We start from the raw sequence: 19,170 nt of genomic DNA, 5'->3' as shown, positions 1-19,170 counted from the left end.
TACCACTGTTATCAGATCTTAAAAGCAGCTTTACTAGTTTTGCAGAATGCTTTTTCATGTCTTTTCATCTTGATTCCAACCACTGAAATTCCTGATTCCATCCATTATTGAATTTGTTGTGATATTTTGGTCACTTAGATTTTAGCATTTTAGAATTGGGAGATAAAGCACACTTAGACATCTTGACAAACTTTAAACACTGAAACCAAATCAACCATGTTTTATGCTTTATTGAGCTCTTTAAAAATCCAATCATTAATCCATGTTTTTAATCCTTTTGGAATTACATAGGATCACATGCAGTATAATCCATGTTGACAAACCTCAAAAACTGAAGTGAATTGACTCATCCAATAGTATCAAAGGGATGTTAATTGGGTCATACAGCTTGAAATTAGCGACTAAAACATCTTGTCCAGCTTAAGCCATTTCACTGTCACATTATCACAGGCATCATTACTGTAAATATACTACAGTGGTTGCATGGTGTGAAAACAATGAAAAATAAAATGTTTCTCTAATATTTTTCTACCTGGGATATTTTTGTGAGTGATGGGAGAGACAGGAGACACTCATCATCTTGGGAGGAAAACCCTTCTGTCTGGAAGGATCACATGTAATATATCTTGCACACAAATGATATAACCACAGCCAATAGCGTTTGGTATCCACGTGGATTTTGTCCTTCCAGAGTGGAGTATTACTGCTAATTTTTCTATTTAATTTTCAGGTTTAATTTGGAGCAGTACACTTCATGAATGCCATTAAATTGTCAACTGACAATAATCAAAACCTGTCAGACCATTTCCTACAAAAATAGTTTTTTTGTTGATTGGCTTAGATGCAGACTGTTGGTATTTGAAAGTGAATTTTAGATTCTTGCATGAATATACAGTAGTCAGCATGCCATTAAAAAAAAAAAAACTTGACCATACCTAGTCAACGGCTACAAAGACAATTCATAATGGAAAAGATCATCCTTTTAATCATTTTTATTAGACTTCATGTCAAAACATTTGTAATTAGACACCATTGTCTTTTATTTTCAAATACATTTGTAACAGAAGTTTCATGAGTTATTTTGTTAACAATTAGGGACCAACCATTTCATTTGCAGGGGGGAGGCTTGTGGTCTCCATGAGAAAATATCCTGGCTGACACACTTAGCATGAGAAAATATCATGGCTGGCACACTTAGCATGAGAAAATATCTTTGCCTTGATTTATTGCCCAACAAAATCTATATTATCCATTTTATTAGTTGAACAGATTTAAAGGTCTTGAGTAAAAGAAGAAGGAAAAATATTCTAACTCGAAATAGAATCCCAGGCACCCTTCCCCATATCTTTTAACTGGTCAGTCCTTTGTTACCTAGTTTGTTTAAAGTTAGCAACATGTGTCAAAACAAACTTTGCTAGTCAGCAAGCTTGGCAGTTTAACTGGACCAGAAATTCAGCCAGGCAAGAGCCTTCACACATTGCCTGTGGTTCGGTTAGGACTTCAAAATCAATGAATGCAGTATTAGGTTTTATAATATTGTGATTAAAATGTAACAAGTTAAATATTTATTCCCTATTTGTAAAAAAAAATTGCTTCAAATAGCAAACATTCACATTATCATGAGAAAATGCAATGCTGCCTTTGACATTAACTACAAGATGAAAGTGACAGACTAAATATTTAAGTGTATTATAAAACAAAGGATCAATAATTGAATGGAACTGTGGACATTTATTTAATAGAATCATGCAGTGAACATCACTGCTAAATATAGGTGCTGATGTATGTACTGTGGCAAATTCTGAATATACAACTTGCAGAGTGTAATATAGTATGAACAGAACACAGTCCCTCTCTCGCTCAATTGCTTTTGCTTACCCATGGGAATGCACCTTGCAGACTTGCTAAAGCTGATTTGAGCTCGTCATGAGAACTGCAAAGTTTTGAAGGGTCATTCCATGGTTATGTATGGTTATTCCTTGGTTAAGTTGATTATTGAATAGATATGAAGGGTGATGATTGCACCCACCAAAACCTTTTAGTTTGTGGTGTTGTGACACTTCTTTTCCCTTCTCATTTACATCCTTTCGTATATTGCAGAGTCATTTCAAATAGTGTTAGTGGGGTATAAAACATTGACCATTGAAGGATATTTGAATGGTCAGAAAGGTGATTTAATGGTTATGAAGTGTGACTGCATGGTCATGAAGGGTGATTTAATGGTTATGAAGTGTGACTGCATGGTCATGAAGGGTGATTTAATGGTTATGAAGTGTGACTGCATGGTCATGAAGGGTGATTGCATGGTATCTTAAGGGATATAATTTTGATTATATAAATTATTTTGAAAATGAAAGTCCTGAGTCATATACCTTCAGCAGTTGGGAGTCATACATATATATATATATATATATAAAACTATAGAAATAAATTTAGCAAGAATCCAATTCCAGCTTTCAGAAAGTTATGGAAACCAGGATTCTCACAGTAGACAATTTAGGGCATATATATTTTAGATACATTTTGGCAATAAAAAATATTAATTAATTGTTTTCCAATTTAAACTTCAAATATTTTCCAGTATTGTTCATTGTGTTGTAGCTTTACATGTTCCATTTTACCTATGTAGAGAAAGAGAATCAAGATGGCAGAATAGAGCTGTGGAGTCTACTGCTGCCATTTTGGAGGCAGCAACATGGACTACAACAAAAATGAAGAGAGACCAAAATATGTAGTCAGCCCCACAGTAACACCGGTAAGGTTATTTCTCATTTTGTTGGTCCAAAGAAATACTTATTATCCTTATTGAATCAGAGTAACAGCCCTTGAACACTCCTGCATACATACGTGTAGCATGGGATATATAGTGTAACTATATGATTGCAGGACTACTCTGCTAATAGCATAGTTGGCCCACTGACATTTTCGGCCCATTACAAACTTGGGCTACCCAAATCAGATCATTTACATACCTGGCCCATAACGTACTTTGTACTTGATCCATTACATGCTCCGATTATAATAGTAATGTAAATGTCCTTGGTCAATAGTCATTTATTTTTTTTGTAAAATCTTTATATGTTTCTGTATATTGACTGCACCTGTGTATGATTGTTAGTATCCATTTAAAATACAAGTCATTATGGTCATATACACATTTTAGTAATGAGTGTAATTTTCGATAATTTTATTACATATACCTTTAAATGGCAATGATTAGAAAATTTTAGAATATCAGTTAATATTTAATTTAATCTGAGTAAATGCACCTATTTGATCACATTGACATGCAGTTTAGTTAAGGATTCCTTAGTGCACTAAGATAGAATATACAATAAAAGACACAGAGCAATACACTGAAATCATGAGAATACATTAATTAAATTCTCCTTCTAAACTTGATACAAATTACCTGGAGAAATGTTAGTAAAGACATTGTGTTTTAATATTATTGTTAAAAAACAATAATGCAAGCCATTGTTTCAAAATTCTTGGATCCACACCTGCCAAAATTGAAAGAAAAAGTGCATTTATTCCTGTATTTATTAGTTCTACTTAACAATGTTACTGGGTGATAATCCTATTGAAACCAGCATCATGCAATTAAAAAATGTAATAATTTTTAATCAAACAAATTTTTTTCTTTACCAGTTGATATCGCTGAAGCTAGTTATCATTCAGTTTATAAAATGAAGACAAAAGGTTTGAATTCCATTTGGTCAGAGGATGAATTTTTCAGTTAAGCTTGTGAACTGTACAATAAATAGCAGTGTTGGTTTATTATATGTCAAATCAACAATTCAATATGACAGATAAATTTGTAGATAGATGTGGCTATTAAAGGTAGTTGCTAGGTTACCTGGTTGCTCTTAAACACTGAGGATCTAAAAAATTTTGTACTATTTTTTAAAAAAATTTTTATTTCGACCGAATCTGTAACTGGTGTTGTATAGGGGGCCCCGAGTGGCCGAGTGGTCTAAAGTGCTGTCTGTTACAAATCATTGCCGTCTCACCTCTGCCTGCTTGGGTTTCGAGTCTCGGATTCAGCCAATGTGGGTATGTGAGAAAGTTTGCCAGTAGCTTTCGTGGGTTGGTGGTTCTTTCTAGGGTTTTCCTAGATTCTTCCTCCACCATTAATACTGGCCGCCATGTATAGCCTATCATGTGCTGAAAAATGGTGTTAAACCCTACAACAACAAGAACAAGAACAAATTTGTATGGACTGAATCTGTAATGGGCTGGGTGTGTTATGGGCCAAGAGCACCAGTCACCAAGCTACGCAAGACCCTTTCTAGATAAGCTTAACCTTGGATAACTCTTTTGCCTTGTATTACCAGTAATTTATTTACCATGTAGAATAATAACCGTGGGATTAAAACTTGGCACCATTTTTAGGGCAGTATTTACACCCTCATATTGTTCGAGTCTTGGGTTTGGCCAATGTGGGTTTGTGAGAAAGCATGCTAGTAACTTCTCATGGGTCAGTGGCTTTTTCCTGGGTTCTTCCTCCACCATTTATACTGGCTGCCATGTATAGCCTATATTGTGCTGAAAAATGGCATTAAACCCTACAAAAACAGCATCATCCTCATATTACACCTTTCCCTCCATAACTCACGTCAGGTTCCAAAAACACAGACTGCACTATAAGCAAGGGCGCAAGTTGCCAAGGAACCTCCTAAAAATCAGCTAGACAAAAAACATCCAGAGAACCGCTGGGTTGAGTGCGGGGGGTGGGGACTGGGTTGTTTACTGACTGAATCCTCGTTTTATGATCACGTCAAGAATAATTGTCAATAACGCACTTTTTTCTGATGAAGTTCTTTATAATTTTATATAAATCACATTTATTTTCAAAATGTCCAACATCTGAAAGATTAATAACATGTTTCCAACTGGTTTTAACAACCAACATGGTACACGAAAACGTTTGTGTATTATGTCACATATTTTTGTTTTTGTTGATTAGTCTGGTTCCCGTAGTGGTGTTTAATAAGTTTTTAAAAACAATCAGTCTTCGAAGCCAGGAACCAAACTAACTGTTGATAAACTACCAAACAAGATTTTTTTTTACATAAAAAAAACGCAACATTTCATGAGACAATTGTCTATGTCAAAACTGAATTTTTGTTCAGTTAGTAAAATACTGATGCCTTGATTTCATTGCAAGTAACAGTGAAACTTCTTATCATCCTTGAGAATATCCCTATGTGTGAATTCAGGAAGTCTCTTAAACTTGTTTTCCCCACAATGGTCAGTATCTGTGAAACAAAGCACTTTATTTTACAAAGTACTCATTTTGCTTGGTTGCCTTGCTATCTTTAATCACAGGTATGATTGAGTAGGTTAATTTAAGATATTTTATTTAGATTGTATACACAATAACATTTATAACAGTTTTTGATTGATCAACTGAAATGGGTTACCTGATGTATGATTGGAGGCGCTGGTGCTTAAGCATGTAGGATTTGTATGCCTTTTAAATTTTTTTGTTTATTCTGCCTCCTTTATTAGATTCAGAAGATGTAATTAACATGATAATAGAAAATGAGACCCGCTTTTTATTTAGTGCAACAATACAACAAATGTTTCCACTAGTCCGATATCAAAACACCGTAGGCACTTAATTAGGTTCTCAAATGCTCGCGGACAGAGCTGTTACGGTAGATTGATCCATTTTACGTTTAATTACAATGGGATACATTGCATTTATGATGATTACACTTAGAAGGAACTGAAAGATGGAGCTAGATCACAAATTTAATTTGATACGAAAATTATTTAATTGGTATTTTTGTTTATTCCACCTCCTTTATTAGATTCAAAAGACATAATTAACGTGAAAGTAGGAAAGGATACCCGTTTTTTTATTTAGTGCAACAATATAACAAATGCTTTTGCTAGCCTGATATCTAGTTAGGTTCTCAGAGAAATGCTCACAGACACAGCTGTTATGGTAAACTGACACTTTTTACTTTTAATTACAATGGGACACATTGCATTTAAGATGATTACACTTAAAAGGAACTAAAAGATGGAACTAGAACACAAATTTCAATTGATAACAAAAATTTATTTAATTGGTATTTATTTATCAAAGTACTGCGTCCACTAGGTGTAAGTAACATTTTGATTATAGAAATTTCCTTGAGTATCGTTAATTATGGTGTAATAGGAATGTCATTTGGAAAGAAAATGTGACAAATTTTATGACTTCTTTTTAAAGTTTATATTTCATAATGTTGATTAAATCGTCCAGGCCCTATCTACTGTTTTTGATGATAAAACGAGCAATATATCAGTTTCCATTACCAATTTTTATCTCGATTTTCTTTAAGTTCAACAAATAGGAATACATTTTTGGGTACTTTCTGGTTTAAAAATGGGATCCTCATGCCAGACCCGATGCTATAACCGGGTTCATGAGTTATCAGGGCATGAGTTATCAAGGGAGTGGTGTAACAATACTTTAACTCTTTTGAATAACTATATCATTGAGGCAGTTGTATCTTGGCATGTCCTTTTATCTTTTTATAAGCCAATCAAAAGGCAGGACATACATGTTGTTGACTTCCTCTCTGAGAAAAGTATTTTTTGCTACAAACTCAAATGGACACTTGATGATGATGTACCTCCAGAGAGAATCTTGGTCATTTTGAAGGAATTCATTTTTATATAAAAACAATTAGGACACTATATTTTGAGAATGTTGTTTTTTAGCTTTATCTTTTATATGCTTTATACAGGATTTTAATAACTTTACCAGTTGTTTTATATCATAAAGTACGTGTGTTTTTGTTTTGGTTAGAAGGGTTCTTCTTTAGTATTTTTTTTCCTTTTCTTTATCTTGACATGTTTAGAACTTAATTGATAATTTGGCACCATATAGCCAGTATTGTGCTTATGTGCCACTAAATCTTGTACATACCTACCTACCTACCTACCTACCTACATGTACATACATACATACATACATACATACATACATACAACGAAGTATATCAACCTTGGGGTCACAAGGTTCAATGTCAAGGCTACTTTGGCTGAAATATGATAAATGGCTTCAGCACAAAACCTTCATTTCGCAACCATGTATCTTCACAGAGGTTTCTTGGTGGCTTACACTTTTGGGATGAAACAAGCATATTGATTTTGTGTTCAAAAGGCCAAAAGCTAGGGTCACCTCAATTGAAACAATGTTTTGAATAACAAGTTTACTTGGAGACCACATGATGTTACCAAACTCTGAGAGAGACTTGTACTTAATGTTTATAAAAAAAAGAGGCCTGTTGATTTTGGGGTCAAAGGTCAAGTTCATTGTGACTGACAATAATTGGTTTTGCACAGTAGCATTTGCTCATGGGCAAGTGCTTTGTCCAAACTTTATAGATGACCTGCATTTAGAGTAATAAAGAAGCCTTTAGATTTCAGAATGTAAAAGTTATAAGTCATGGTCAAGTCTGCATTTCTTGACCAAATGTCCTGGTCATTGAGACTCATAGATTCACAATCTTCAGAATCAGTCATGCCCTACTGTAACTAGTGCTGGCATAGAAGGCATTCAAAATGGTGTGGGTGTATCATGTATTGATCATAGGAATCTTGTAAAATTATGTTGGCATTTGACCAGCTTAACTCTGTCCACAACAGTAAAAGCTGATCAATGTATTGTGTTTAGTTCACCTGGCCTTTTGGATTGTCATCTAATGATGGAGCCCTTCCTATACCATCTATTGTCCATCTAGCATCTATCAACAATTGCTATTTTCAGCTTCTCAAAATCTGTCTGATTATTTTAGCCAAATTTGGCACAGAGAATCCTGCATAAAGGCCTTTGCTCTGATATTCGATGTGGCCACTGTTACTAAAAAACTCATTAAAATGGATTCTTCTCCAAAACCTCTTAACAGAATTTGATCACATTTGATAGAGAGCATGTAGGCATGAAGACCTTTTATACCATTGATGTTCATCTGCCATCGCATGTGTTGGTTGTTACCAAAATTAGTCAAACCTATCCATCATCTATCAGCAATTACTATTTTCAAGTTCTTTTATAAATTGTGGAACCAGATTCAGCCAAACTTGGCACAGAACATCTTGGCATAAAAACAATTTCATTTAAAAAAAAATAAAGTGTCTGTTTCAGATATGGCCACTATTTTTATAAAAATCTGTTAACATTGTCTTAAAAACCGTTGAACAGAATTTGATCATATTGGACAGAAACCTTCCTGGTTTGAAGTTTTTTAAAATATTTTTGAAATACCGCAGCTACAAAAAGATTAAAAAAAGATGTAAATACTTAAACAAGATATTCACCAAACTTGACTGGCATAAACATATGATATGTATGTTCCAGTCACCTATTCTTGACTTGAAATCTCCTTCTTCCTGCCTAGTATGGACAGTTACCACTGGCCTCAGTTCCTTATTCTCCACTTGCTATGTCCTACTTCCTGCCTAGTACAGACAGTTACCACAGGCCTCAGTTCCTTATTCTTCACTTGCTATGTCTTACTTCCTGCCTAGTACAGACAGTTACCACTGGCCTTAGTTAATTATTCTCCACTTACTATGTCCTACTTCATGCCTAGTACAGACAGTTACCACTGGCCTCAGTTCCTTATTCTTCACTTGCTATGTCTTACTTCCTGCCTAGTACAGACAGTTACCACTGGCCTTAGTTAATTATTCTCCACTTGCTATGTCCTACTTCATGCCTAGTACAGACAGTTACCACTGGCCTCAGTTCCTTATTCTCCACTTGCTATGTCCTACTTCCTACCTAGTACAGACAGTTACCACTTGCCTTAGTTACTTATTCTCCACTTGCTATGTCCTACTTCATGCCTAGTACAGACAGTTACCACTGGCCTCAGTTCCTTATTCTCCACTTGCTATGTCCTACTTCCTGCCTAGTACAGACAGTTACCACTGGCCTTAGTTACTTATTCTCCATTTGCTATGTCCTACTTCCTGCCTTAGTACAGACAATTCCCACTGGCCTCAGTTCCTTATTCTTCACTTGCTATGTCCTACTTCCTGCCTAGTACAGACAGTTACCACAGGCCTTAGTTAATTATTCTCCACTTGCTTTGTCCTACTTCCTGCCTAGTATGGACAGTTACCACTGGCCTTAGTTACTTATTCTCCACTTGCTGTGTCCTATTTCCTGCCTAGTACAGACAGTTACCACTGGCCTTAGTTACTTATTCTCCACTTGCTATGTCCTACTTCCTGCCTAGTACAGACAGTTACCATTGGCCTTAGTTAATTATTCTCCACTTGCTATGTCCTAGTTCCTGCCTAATACAGACAGTTACCACAGGCCTTAGTTAATTGTTCTCCACTTGCTATGTCCTACTTCCTGCCTAGTATGGATAGTTACCACTGGCCTTAGTTACTTATTCTCCGTTTGCTATGTCCTACTTCCTGCCTTAGTACAGACAATTCCCACTGGCCTCAGTTCCTTATTCTTCACTTGCTATGTCTTACTTCCTGCCTAGTACAGACAGTTACCACTGGCCTTAGTTACTTATTTTCCTTTTGCTATGTCCTACTTCCTGCCAAGTACAGACAGTTACCACTTGCCTTAGTTACTTATTCTCCACTTGCTATGTCCTACTTCATGCCTAGTACAGATAGTTACCACTTGCCTTAGTTACTTATTCTCCACTTACTATGTCCTATTTCCTGCCTAGTACAGACAGTTACCAATGGCCTCAGTTCCTTATTCTCCACTTGCTATGTCCTACTTCCTGACTAGTACAGACAGTTACCACTGGCCTTAGTTACTTATTCTCCACTTGCTATGTCCTACTTCCTGCCTAGTACAGACAGTTACCACTGGCCTTAGTTAATTATTCTCCACTTGCTGTGTCCTATTTCCTGCCTAGTACAGACAGTTACCACTGGCCTTAGTTACTTATTCTCCACTTGCTATGTCCTACTTCCTGCCTAGTACAGACAGTTACCACAGGCCTTAGTTAATTGTTCTCCACTTGCTATGTCCTACTTCCTGCCTAGTATGGATAGTTACCACTGGCCTTAGTTACTTATTCTCCACTTGCTATGTCCTGCTTCCTGCCTAGTACAGTTACCACTGGCCTTAGTTACTTATTCTCCACTTGCTATGTCCTACTTCCTGCCTAGTATGGACAGTTACGACAGGCCTTAGTTACTTATTCTCCACTTGCTATGTCCTACTTCCTGCCTAGTACAGACAGTTACCACTGGCCTCAGTTACTTATTCTCCACTTGCTATGTCCTATTCCCTGCCTAATACAGACAGTTACCACTGGCCTTAGTTACTTATTCTCCACTTGCTATGTCCTTCTTCCTGCCTAGTACAGACAGTTACCACTGGCCTCAGTTCCTTATTCACTACTTGCTATGTCCTGCTTCCTGCCTAGTACAGACAGTTACCACTGGCTAGCATGTTCTTTAGCTAATAATGGCACACATGTGATGCCTTGTCATTCAACTTTGCTTCTATTACATTTTTTTTAAACCTACTTGCCCACATGTAGAATAAGTGCTTTGCAAGCTTTAGCAACAAACTGTAAAATTAATGATGTTAAATATATTCAAAATATCATCCTTTTGTTTGTCACAAAACTTGTATAAAATGTGTAATATTGTTTTTTTAAATCTATAAATTATTGTGTAATTTTACATTCGCAAACAATCCACTCTGTGATGTTAATTTGATATAAAGTATTCCAGAATGAAAAGCTTTTAACTTTTATACAAATGATGCCAATCTGCCATCAAATATGGCTGCTGTTACTAAGATTAGAAAAACCTTTTTTAACTTCCTCTAAACAACTGCTTCGCAAAATCTGACAATCTTTGATGGGAAGTGTCCTAGCTTGAAAACCTTGAAGATTTATTCAAATGATGCTATTCCACTGTCAGATATGACTTCCATTACTAAAGAAGGAACACATTGCACAACTTGTTTAAATTAAGTGTTTAACAGAATTTGGGCAACTTTAACACAAAGTCTTGCTGAAATAGGAGTCTTTCTGTATTGGCCAATTGATGTTGATGTCCGGTCAGATATCTATGAAGATACATAAACTTGGGAAACAACATGAAATCTGCTATCATACATGTGTAAAAATAATTATTATGCCAGGTCTATAGTTTGTTATCATGCCAGGTGTAAAAAATGTTATCATGCCAATTGCAAGCAATAGATATGGAGCAGGTACATCAGAAAGCATTATTCTGACCTGGATTTATTTTCCAGCTGATCTTGCATTTGGCTGTTAGGCAAGCTGAGCAGTCTCAAACCACTGAGACCATGTTGTTTTTTTTTTAGATTGGGTACGGTGAATCAGTATTTTTTTAAAAACGTATATCAGTTAATAAATCAGATGAAGGTGCAGAATTCTATTCTGAAGGATAACTTGTATTAAAAAAATGGAAGTGTTGAGTCACTCAAAATAATTTTAATTTTTACAGGGATTAAGGCTAATTTTCTGTGAGTAGAATCTCAGCTTCCTCCAGGAGATATATTATTTAACTTTGTTACTAACTTTTTTTTTACATAGTTTAGTTTTATTCTGTAAGATAGCTACATAGATTTGAACTAGATATCAACACCTTAATATATTAACAAACTACCAAAATAATGTAAATCGTCTAGGGTTGGAGTTATGTAGGTGTTTAATGCAAATAGAAATTTCACCACCACCATTCAAAAAAATATTTACCATTAAATTGTCCTTTTATACATGTGAACAAATTTAATAAAAATAAAAATTCAGAGTTGTTCTCTTGAAGTGAAAGATCCAAAATTCAATTTAAATGGTAGTGCACTAAAGTAAAAGCTTTTGAAGTTTTGAATGTGTGCTCTTATAATGTGCTTATAGTTTAGACACAAATGAAATGATCGCTTAATTCCAGTAAAATATTCTTTATATTCACATTTCAAGTCAGTAAATATATTGGCATTGTAAATGAAATCTGATCTCTTTTATATTGCACGATATATATATAACTTTACATTGTCTCTCTAATCCTTTTGCTTGCCTCTTCACAGTTATGTTCTCAGAGTATAACTATGTTGTTCAGTGTATTTCAACTAGGCTAGGTACACATGTCCAGAATGCTGCAAAGAGGTACCTTTTCATAAAAAGAATTCTCTGCAGTCAATTATGTTACCATGGAAACAGCATGGAAACAAAACATAGGATGCCAGTGCTGCATTAGTACCCAACAAACCTTGGAAGTTATAGGGTACTACTTGAAAATTTGATTGTCCATTCAGAAATGTAGGTAACCATGTCCACATAATAGGTTGCCTTAGACACTGAAGTGCAGAGATCAGTTGAGTCAGGAATTAATGATAAAACATCAAAACAAGGGAAGCTTAATTTAAGGCAAATTAAGGAGTAATTATTTAAAATGGTTATTTAAATGGCAGTACCTAGATCTATTGGATGGAACAATCATCATCATTTTCAGTTTGCAGATGGTCATTAAAATTCACCATGTGGAGTTTGTTAAACCATCTGTCATGGCCTTAAGATCACTGATAAAGGAATTTAACCTTCATCTTCATGGGATGAAAGTTTACATTGATAAAGCCTTAATGGTATCTACATTATGGTGTATGTAGTTTGACTGACAGTAATTTTACTGCAGATAGAAAATAGTCTCCATGCTTGCATTTTTGCAGATCCTTAATATCTGAGGTTATTTGCTGAGGTCATTTATTAGACTGGTCACTATAGGCTGTAATCCATATTAAAACTATACTTGAGATTACCTAACATCGGAATTTTACTGTGACAGTTTTAATATAATGTTTAAATAATACACTAGACATGTAGGTTATGGTTTTCTATTCATGAAGTAGAACAATGTAGATGGTAGATGTTAATATTATCATGCACCATTTTTGACTCTCACAGAATGTTATTTTAATACTTGTTTTTCTTATTAAATTTAAAACATGATGGAACCAGTCTAAGAAGAATGAATGCCAATGTAGAACCTTGTAAAAACCTTAAAATGATGTTTTAGTAGCACTTAACATATATGCATATTTACTTTGTGACTTGAAAATGGTAACATTTTGTATTAATCTGTCACGTTTATCACTCAAACATTGCCATATAAACTATTATTATGGAAAATCATTGGCATTTGCTCGCCTTGAGCATGTTGTATTTGCATGTGAAGATTGATTTTAATGTATGAACTAGCAGTCTCACGATCAGAAAGGGATTATGCAATGAATTAAACTGGATCTGCCAAATGTTGTCAGTAAACAAGAAAAATTATTAACAAAACAAGGTAACTAACTGTCACAGTTCAAAATTTTCTCTCATCTGCATCTTGAACCACTGATAAAATATATCAAAATATAGGATACATTAATAAATTTGTTACCTGTGTGTGATTTAGATATTTTACTGATCATTTAAAAGCCACTTTCATGCAAAGTTTCCCTGTCATTTCATGTCTACATGGATTGAATTTGGAATGCCTGCACTTATGCAGATATATATTGAGCAAGTTGATTTACACTATTCCATGGCATCCCATACAAGGGTTGGGTGGGATAGCCCATTCTAATTGGTCTCTGCAACTTTGCTGTGTATGGTTTGATTGGGGACAGTCCATTCTAAATTGGTCTCTGCAACTTAGCAGAGTATGGTTTTGTTTGGGACAGCCCATTCTAATTGGTCTCAGCAAAGAGCATGGTATGATTTGGGACAGCCCATTCTAATTGGTCTTGGCAAAGAGCATGGTATGATTTGGGACAGCCCATTCTAATTGGTCTTGGCAAAGACCATGGTATGATTTGGGACAGCCCATTCTAATTGGTCTCGGCAAAGAACATGGTATGATTTTGGACAGCCCATTCTAATTGGTCTCGGCAAAGAACATGCTATGATTTGGGACAGCCCATTCTAATTGGTCTTGGCAAAGAACATGGTATGATTTGGGTCAGCCCATTCTAATTGGTCTCTGCAAAGAGCATGGTTCGATTTGGGAGAGCAATTTTGATTGGTCTCAGCAGTTATTACAGAGTATCTGTTTGATCTGAGGCAAATTTAGTTAATAGCTTTGTATAAATGAGACCTAAAACAATTTTTTTTCAGCATTTGATGAGTTAATTCATTTACTTGACTTGTGATAACTGAGAGCCCATCCATCTAACTTTGGTTTCTGCAGCATAATTTAAACTGCACAAGGATTTCATGTTTGATTTCAACTACATTTCATGTCCATCTTTAAGGTTTCTCTTCAAGGTTTTGGGTTACTGTTGAATACGGCTTCCCTTCAGTGCGGGGCCCCGAGTGGACTAAAGTGCTCTCCGTTATGGATCACTGTCATCTCACCTTTGTCTGCGCCGGATCGAGTCTCAGATTCAGCCAATGTGGGTATGTGAGAAAGCTTGCCAGTTGCTTCTCGTGGGTCGGTGGTTCTTTCCTGGGTTTTCCTGGGTTCTTCCTCCACCATTATACTGGCCGCCATGTATAGCCTATTGTGTGCTGAAAAATGGCGTTAAACCCCACAACAACAACAACCCTTCAGTGCCTTTTGCACATGGAAAAGTTATTTGCTCTCCATCTCTCATTGTCTATAGAAAGTTAATACATACTTATATCTCTTTAGTTGGATGGACATTTATTTCTAATCACTGTGAGAAAAACCATGTGCTGTCCAGAGTGGACAGCTGATCCAGAGTGGACAGCTGATGCAAATAGCTATTTATATGTATTCAGGAAAATGAACTTGAAATGGTCCATATTACACTACCTTTGCCTTAGTCTCGAAATACAGATACAAACTTTCACATAGAAGGCATTCTATTTTCTAAAAGTGCAGAAGTGAAATGTTAAAATATGAGCATAAACTTTAAACAGTTATCAGTTATTTAAAAAATATTGCTTCTGAAGTTCAGAAGATGAAAATAGCCATGGACAGCTAGCAACCGTCTGCAAGATACACATCAGATACAAAGCATTGCTGTGCACTCACAAGCTATTTTAGTATCAATGCAAAGAAAATTGTTGGTTCATTAAAACTTCCCAATAATACTTGGTATATATATCTCCTCTTTTATAACAATGATTACTAGTAGGGAAAAACTAGCGAATGCCTTCACTTTTGTTGAGCCTAATGGTGGATGTATCAGGCAGTCACTTTCATATCTGTATGTGTGTTCATCGATATGTCTGTCCACACCCAAGGCTAACCTCAGTATTACAGATTGTTACTTAAATTTTATTTCAGTACTGATTTATCTCATACTCTTTTGGGTTCAATTACAACTTCAGTTTGTATGAGCTAGCTTTCATGATACAGTGACTCTTGTAAGTTCTGCATTTTTGGTCAGTTTCTTGAGTAATATTTGCCACAGAAATTTATATGGTAATGTCTTATTTAGTATGATACTGTTCATTGGTAGATATGATAAGAAGGGCCATAGCCAGCTTTTTGTCTTTAAATTTTGAGACATATCAATACTTTACAACTATGATGCAGAGCCTGTAGTTTTGAGGCCTCAGAATTTGATTTCCACATAATTTACACAAGTTGTGGCCCCTTGATAATCCATCCTTCTAACTTTGGTTTCTGCAGCATATCTTCAATACATATTGTTGTATTCATCAAAATTTGACATGCATTAAGATATTACTGATGAGACTGTATGAGGGAGATTCAATTTCCAGATCATCATTTGCACAAAGTTCTGGCCCCTATTTGAACATTTTACTAACTATGGTTTCCAAAATGAAAGTTTACTTTGGATTTTTTTATAAATTTTAACTAAATTTGGCATGTGGCTTTATATTGATTAAATGATCAATGAGTAAAATTTGCATCTTAATATAGAATCCACTACATGATTTTTGTAGGAATTTATAATTCACCCCATCAATGATTGGTTGGAATTTATATGACCCCATCTATGATTCGTTGGAAGTTTATGACCCCATCTATGATTTGTTGGAATTTATATAACCCCATCTTTGATTGTTGGAATTTATATGACCCCATCAATGATTGGTTGGAATTTTTATAACCCAATCTATGATTGGTTGGAATTTATATGACCTCATATATGATTTTGTTACAATTTATATGACACAAACTATGATTTGTAGGAATTTATAATTGACCCCATCTGTGATATGTTGGAGTTTATAATTGACTCCATCTATGATTTGTAGAAGCTCCATCTATGATTTGTAGGAGTTTATAATTGATCCCATCTATAATTCATAGGAATTTATATGACCCCATCGATGATTTGTAGAAATTTATATTGACCCTATCTATGATTTGTTGTAATTTATATGACCCAGTTATGATTTGTAGGAATTTATATGACCCCATCTGTGATTGGTTAGAAATTTATATAACCCCATCTATGATTTGTAGAAATTTATGTGACCCCTTCTATGATTTGTTGGAATTTATAATTGGCCCCAAATGTCATTTATCATAATCTTTGGTTTCCATAGCATAACTTTACAAAGGAGTGTTGGATTTCAACTAAATTTGCTCCAACATTTACCAAAATGTCTAAACATGTACAAATATATACTAACTGAAACAGTGTTGTGTAATGAAACCAGTAAGAAACTGAACCTTTCTTTCAATGTGCGTATTTGAGACTTATATCTGACATCTAAGATTCACGTGTTAGCAATTAACAAAGTGCATTATGTACATACCTCAATTAACTTGCAATTATTTCGTTCATTTGCTGTAGATCTTTGGACTTTTTGTATGACATTTGTTGTATATACAATGTCTGATATTTATCAGGGTTTTCCATGCATTCTTCCTCTATGATTTATACTTGCCAACATGTATAGCTTATCTTCTGCTGATGAAAACCAATAAACCCAAACAAAAATAACAACAAAAACAACAACTGAGATAAAAACATTGATTCAAGATCAGCATAATATTGTTGATAGTGCTGCACTTGTAATATTCAAAAAATTAATAATGCAACTAAAAACTTACAACTTAAACATGAAACTAGACATTTACTAACTGGACATGCAGCCTGACATTTATTGACTGGACATGCAACTAGACATTTACTACCTGGATATACAATTAGACATTTACTACCTTGACATGCAACTAGAAATTTATTACCTGGATATACAATTAGACATTTACTGCCTGGACATGCATTTGACATTTACTACCTGGACATGCGACTAGACATTTACTACCTGGACATGGAAGTAGACATTTACTACCTTGACATGCAACTAGACGTTTACTACCTGGACATGCAACTAGACATTTACTACCTGGACGTGCAACTAGACATTTACTACCTGGATATACAATTAGACATTTACTACCTTGACATGCAAGTAGACATTTACTACCTGGATATACAATTAGACATTTACTACCTGGACATGCAAGTAGACATTTACTACCTGGATATACAATTAGACATTTACTGCCTGGACATGCATTTGACATTTACTACCTGGACATGCAACTAGACATTTACTACCTGAACATGCAACTAGACATTTACTACCTTGACATGCAACTAGACATTTACTACCTGGACATGCAACTAGACATTTACTACCTTGACATGCAACTAGACATTTACTACCTGGACATGCAACTAGACATTTACTACCTTGACATGCAACTAGACATTTACTACCTGGACATGCATCTAGACATTTACTACCTGGACATGCAACTAGACATTTACTACCTGGACATGCAACTAGACATTTACTACCTTGACATGCAACTAGACATTTACTACCTGGACATGCAACTAGACATTTACTACCTTGACATGGAAGTAGACGTTTACTACCTCGACATGGAAGTAGACATTTACTACCTGGACATGGAACTAGACATTTACTACCTGGACATGGAACTAGACATTTACTACCTGGACATGCAACTAGACATTTACTACCTGGACATGGAAGTAGACATTTACTACCTGGACATGGAAGTAGACATTTACTACCTGGACATGCAACTAGACATTTACTACCTGGACATGCAACTAGACATTTACTACCTGGACATGGAAGTAGACATTTACTACCTGGACATGGAAGTAGACATTTACTACCTGGACATGCAACTAGACATTTACTACCTGGACATGCAACTAGACATTTACTATGTGGACATGCAACTAGACATTTACTACCTGCACATGCAACTAGACATTTACTACCTGGACATGCAACTAGACATTTACTACCTTGACATGCAACTAGACATTTACTACCTGGACATGGAGGTAGACGTTTACTACCTGGACATGCAACTAGACATTTACTACCTTGACATGCAACTAGACATTTACTACCTGGACATGCAACTAGACATTTACTACCTTGACATGCAACTAGACATTTACTACCTGGACATGCAACTAGACATTTACTACCTTGACATGCAACTAGACATTTACTACCTGGACATGCAACTAGACATTTACTACCTTGACATGGAAGTAGATGTTTACTACCTCGACATGGAAGTAGACATTTACTACCTGGACATGGAACTAGACATTTACTACCTGGACATGGAACTAGACATTTACTACCTGGACATGCAACTAGACATTTACTACCTGGACATGGAAGTAGACATTTACTACCTGGACATGGAAATAGACATTTACTACCTGGACATGCAACTAGACATTTACTACCTGGACATGCAACTAGACATTTACTACCTGGACATGGAAGTAGACATTTACTACCTGGACATGGAAGTAGACATTTACTACCTGGACATGCAACTAGACATTTACTACCTGGACATGCAACTAGACATTTACTATGTGGACATGCAACTAGACATTTACTACCTGGACATGCAACTAGACATTTACTACCTGGACATGCAACTAGACATTTACTACCTTGACATGCAACTAGACATTTACTACCTGGACATGCAACTAGACATTTACTACCTGGACATGCAACTAGACATTTACTACCTTGACATGCAACTAGACATTTACTACCTGGACATGCAACTAGACATTTACTACCTTGACATGCAACTAGACATTTACTACCTGGACATGCAACTAGACATTTACTACCTTGACATGCAACTAGACATTTATTACCTGGACATGCAACTAGACATTTACTACCT

At 35.4% G+C, this 19,170-nt stretch overlaps 1 protein-coding gene across 1 annotated transcript in view; it reads left to right on the top strand.

The window, feature by feature from the left end:
• Nucleotides 1-19,170, top strand: part of LOC149794082 (uncharacterized) — a 77,634-nt gene that overhangs the window by 813 nt on the left and 57,651 nt on the right. Inside the window, exon 2 of the mRNA XM_089968038.1 lies at nt 2,630-2,755. Coding sequence (XP_089824164.1) covers nt 2,696-2,755 — 60 coding nt within the window. The 5' untranslated portion in view covers nt 2,630-2,695. The remainder of the gene's footprint in view (nt 1-2,629; nt 2,756-19,170) is intronic.

Source organism: Sinohyriopsis cumingii, chromosome 8, assembly GCF_028554795.1.
Source record: "Sinohyriopsis cumingii isolate HCF-2022 chromosome 8, ASM2855479v2, whole genome shotgun sequence".
In the NCBI taxonomy this organism is placed as follows: domain Eukaryota; kingdom Metazoa; phylum Mollusca; class Bivalvia; order Unionida; family Unionidae; genus Sinohyriopsis; species Sinohyriopsis cumingii.
Note: the sequence above shows the minus strand (reverse complement) of the source record. Positions and strands in the feature narration are given on the sequence as shown.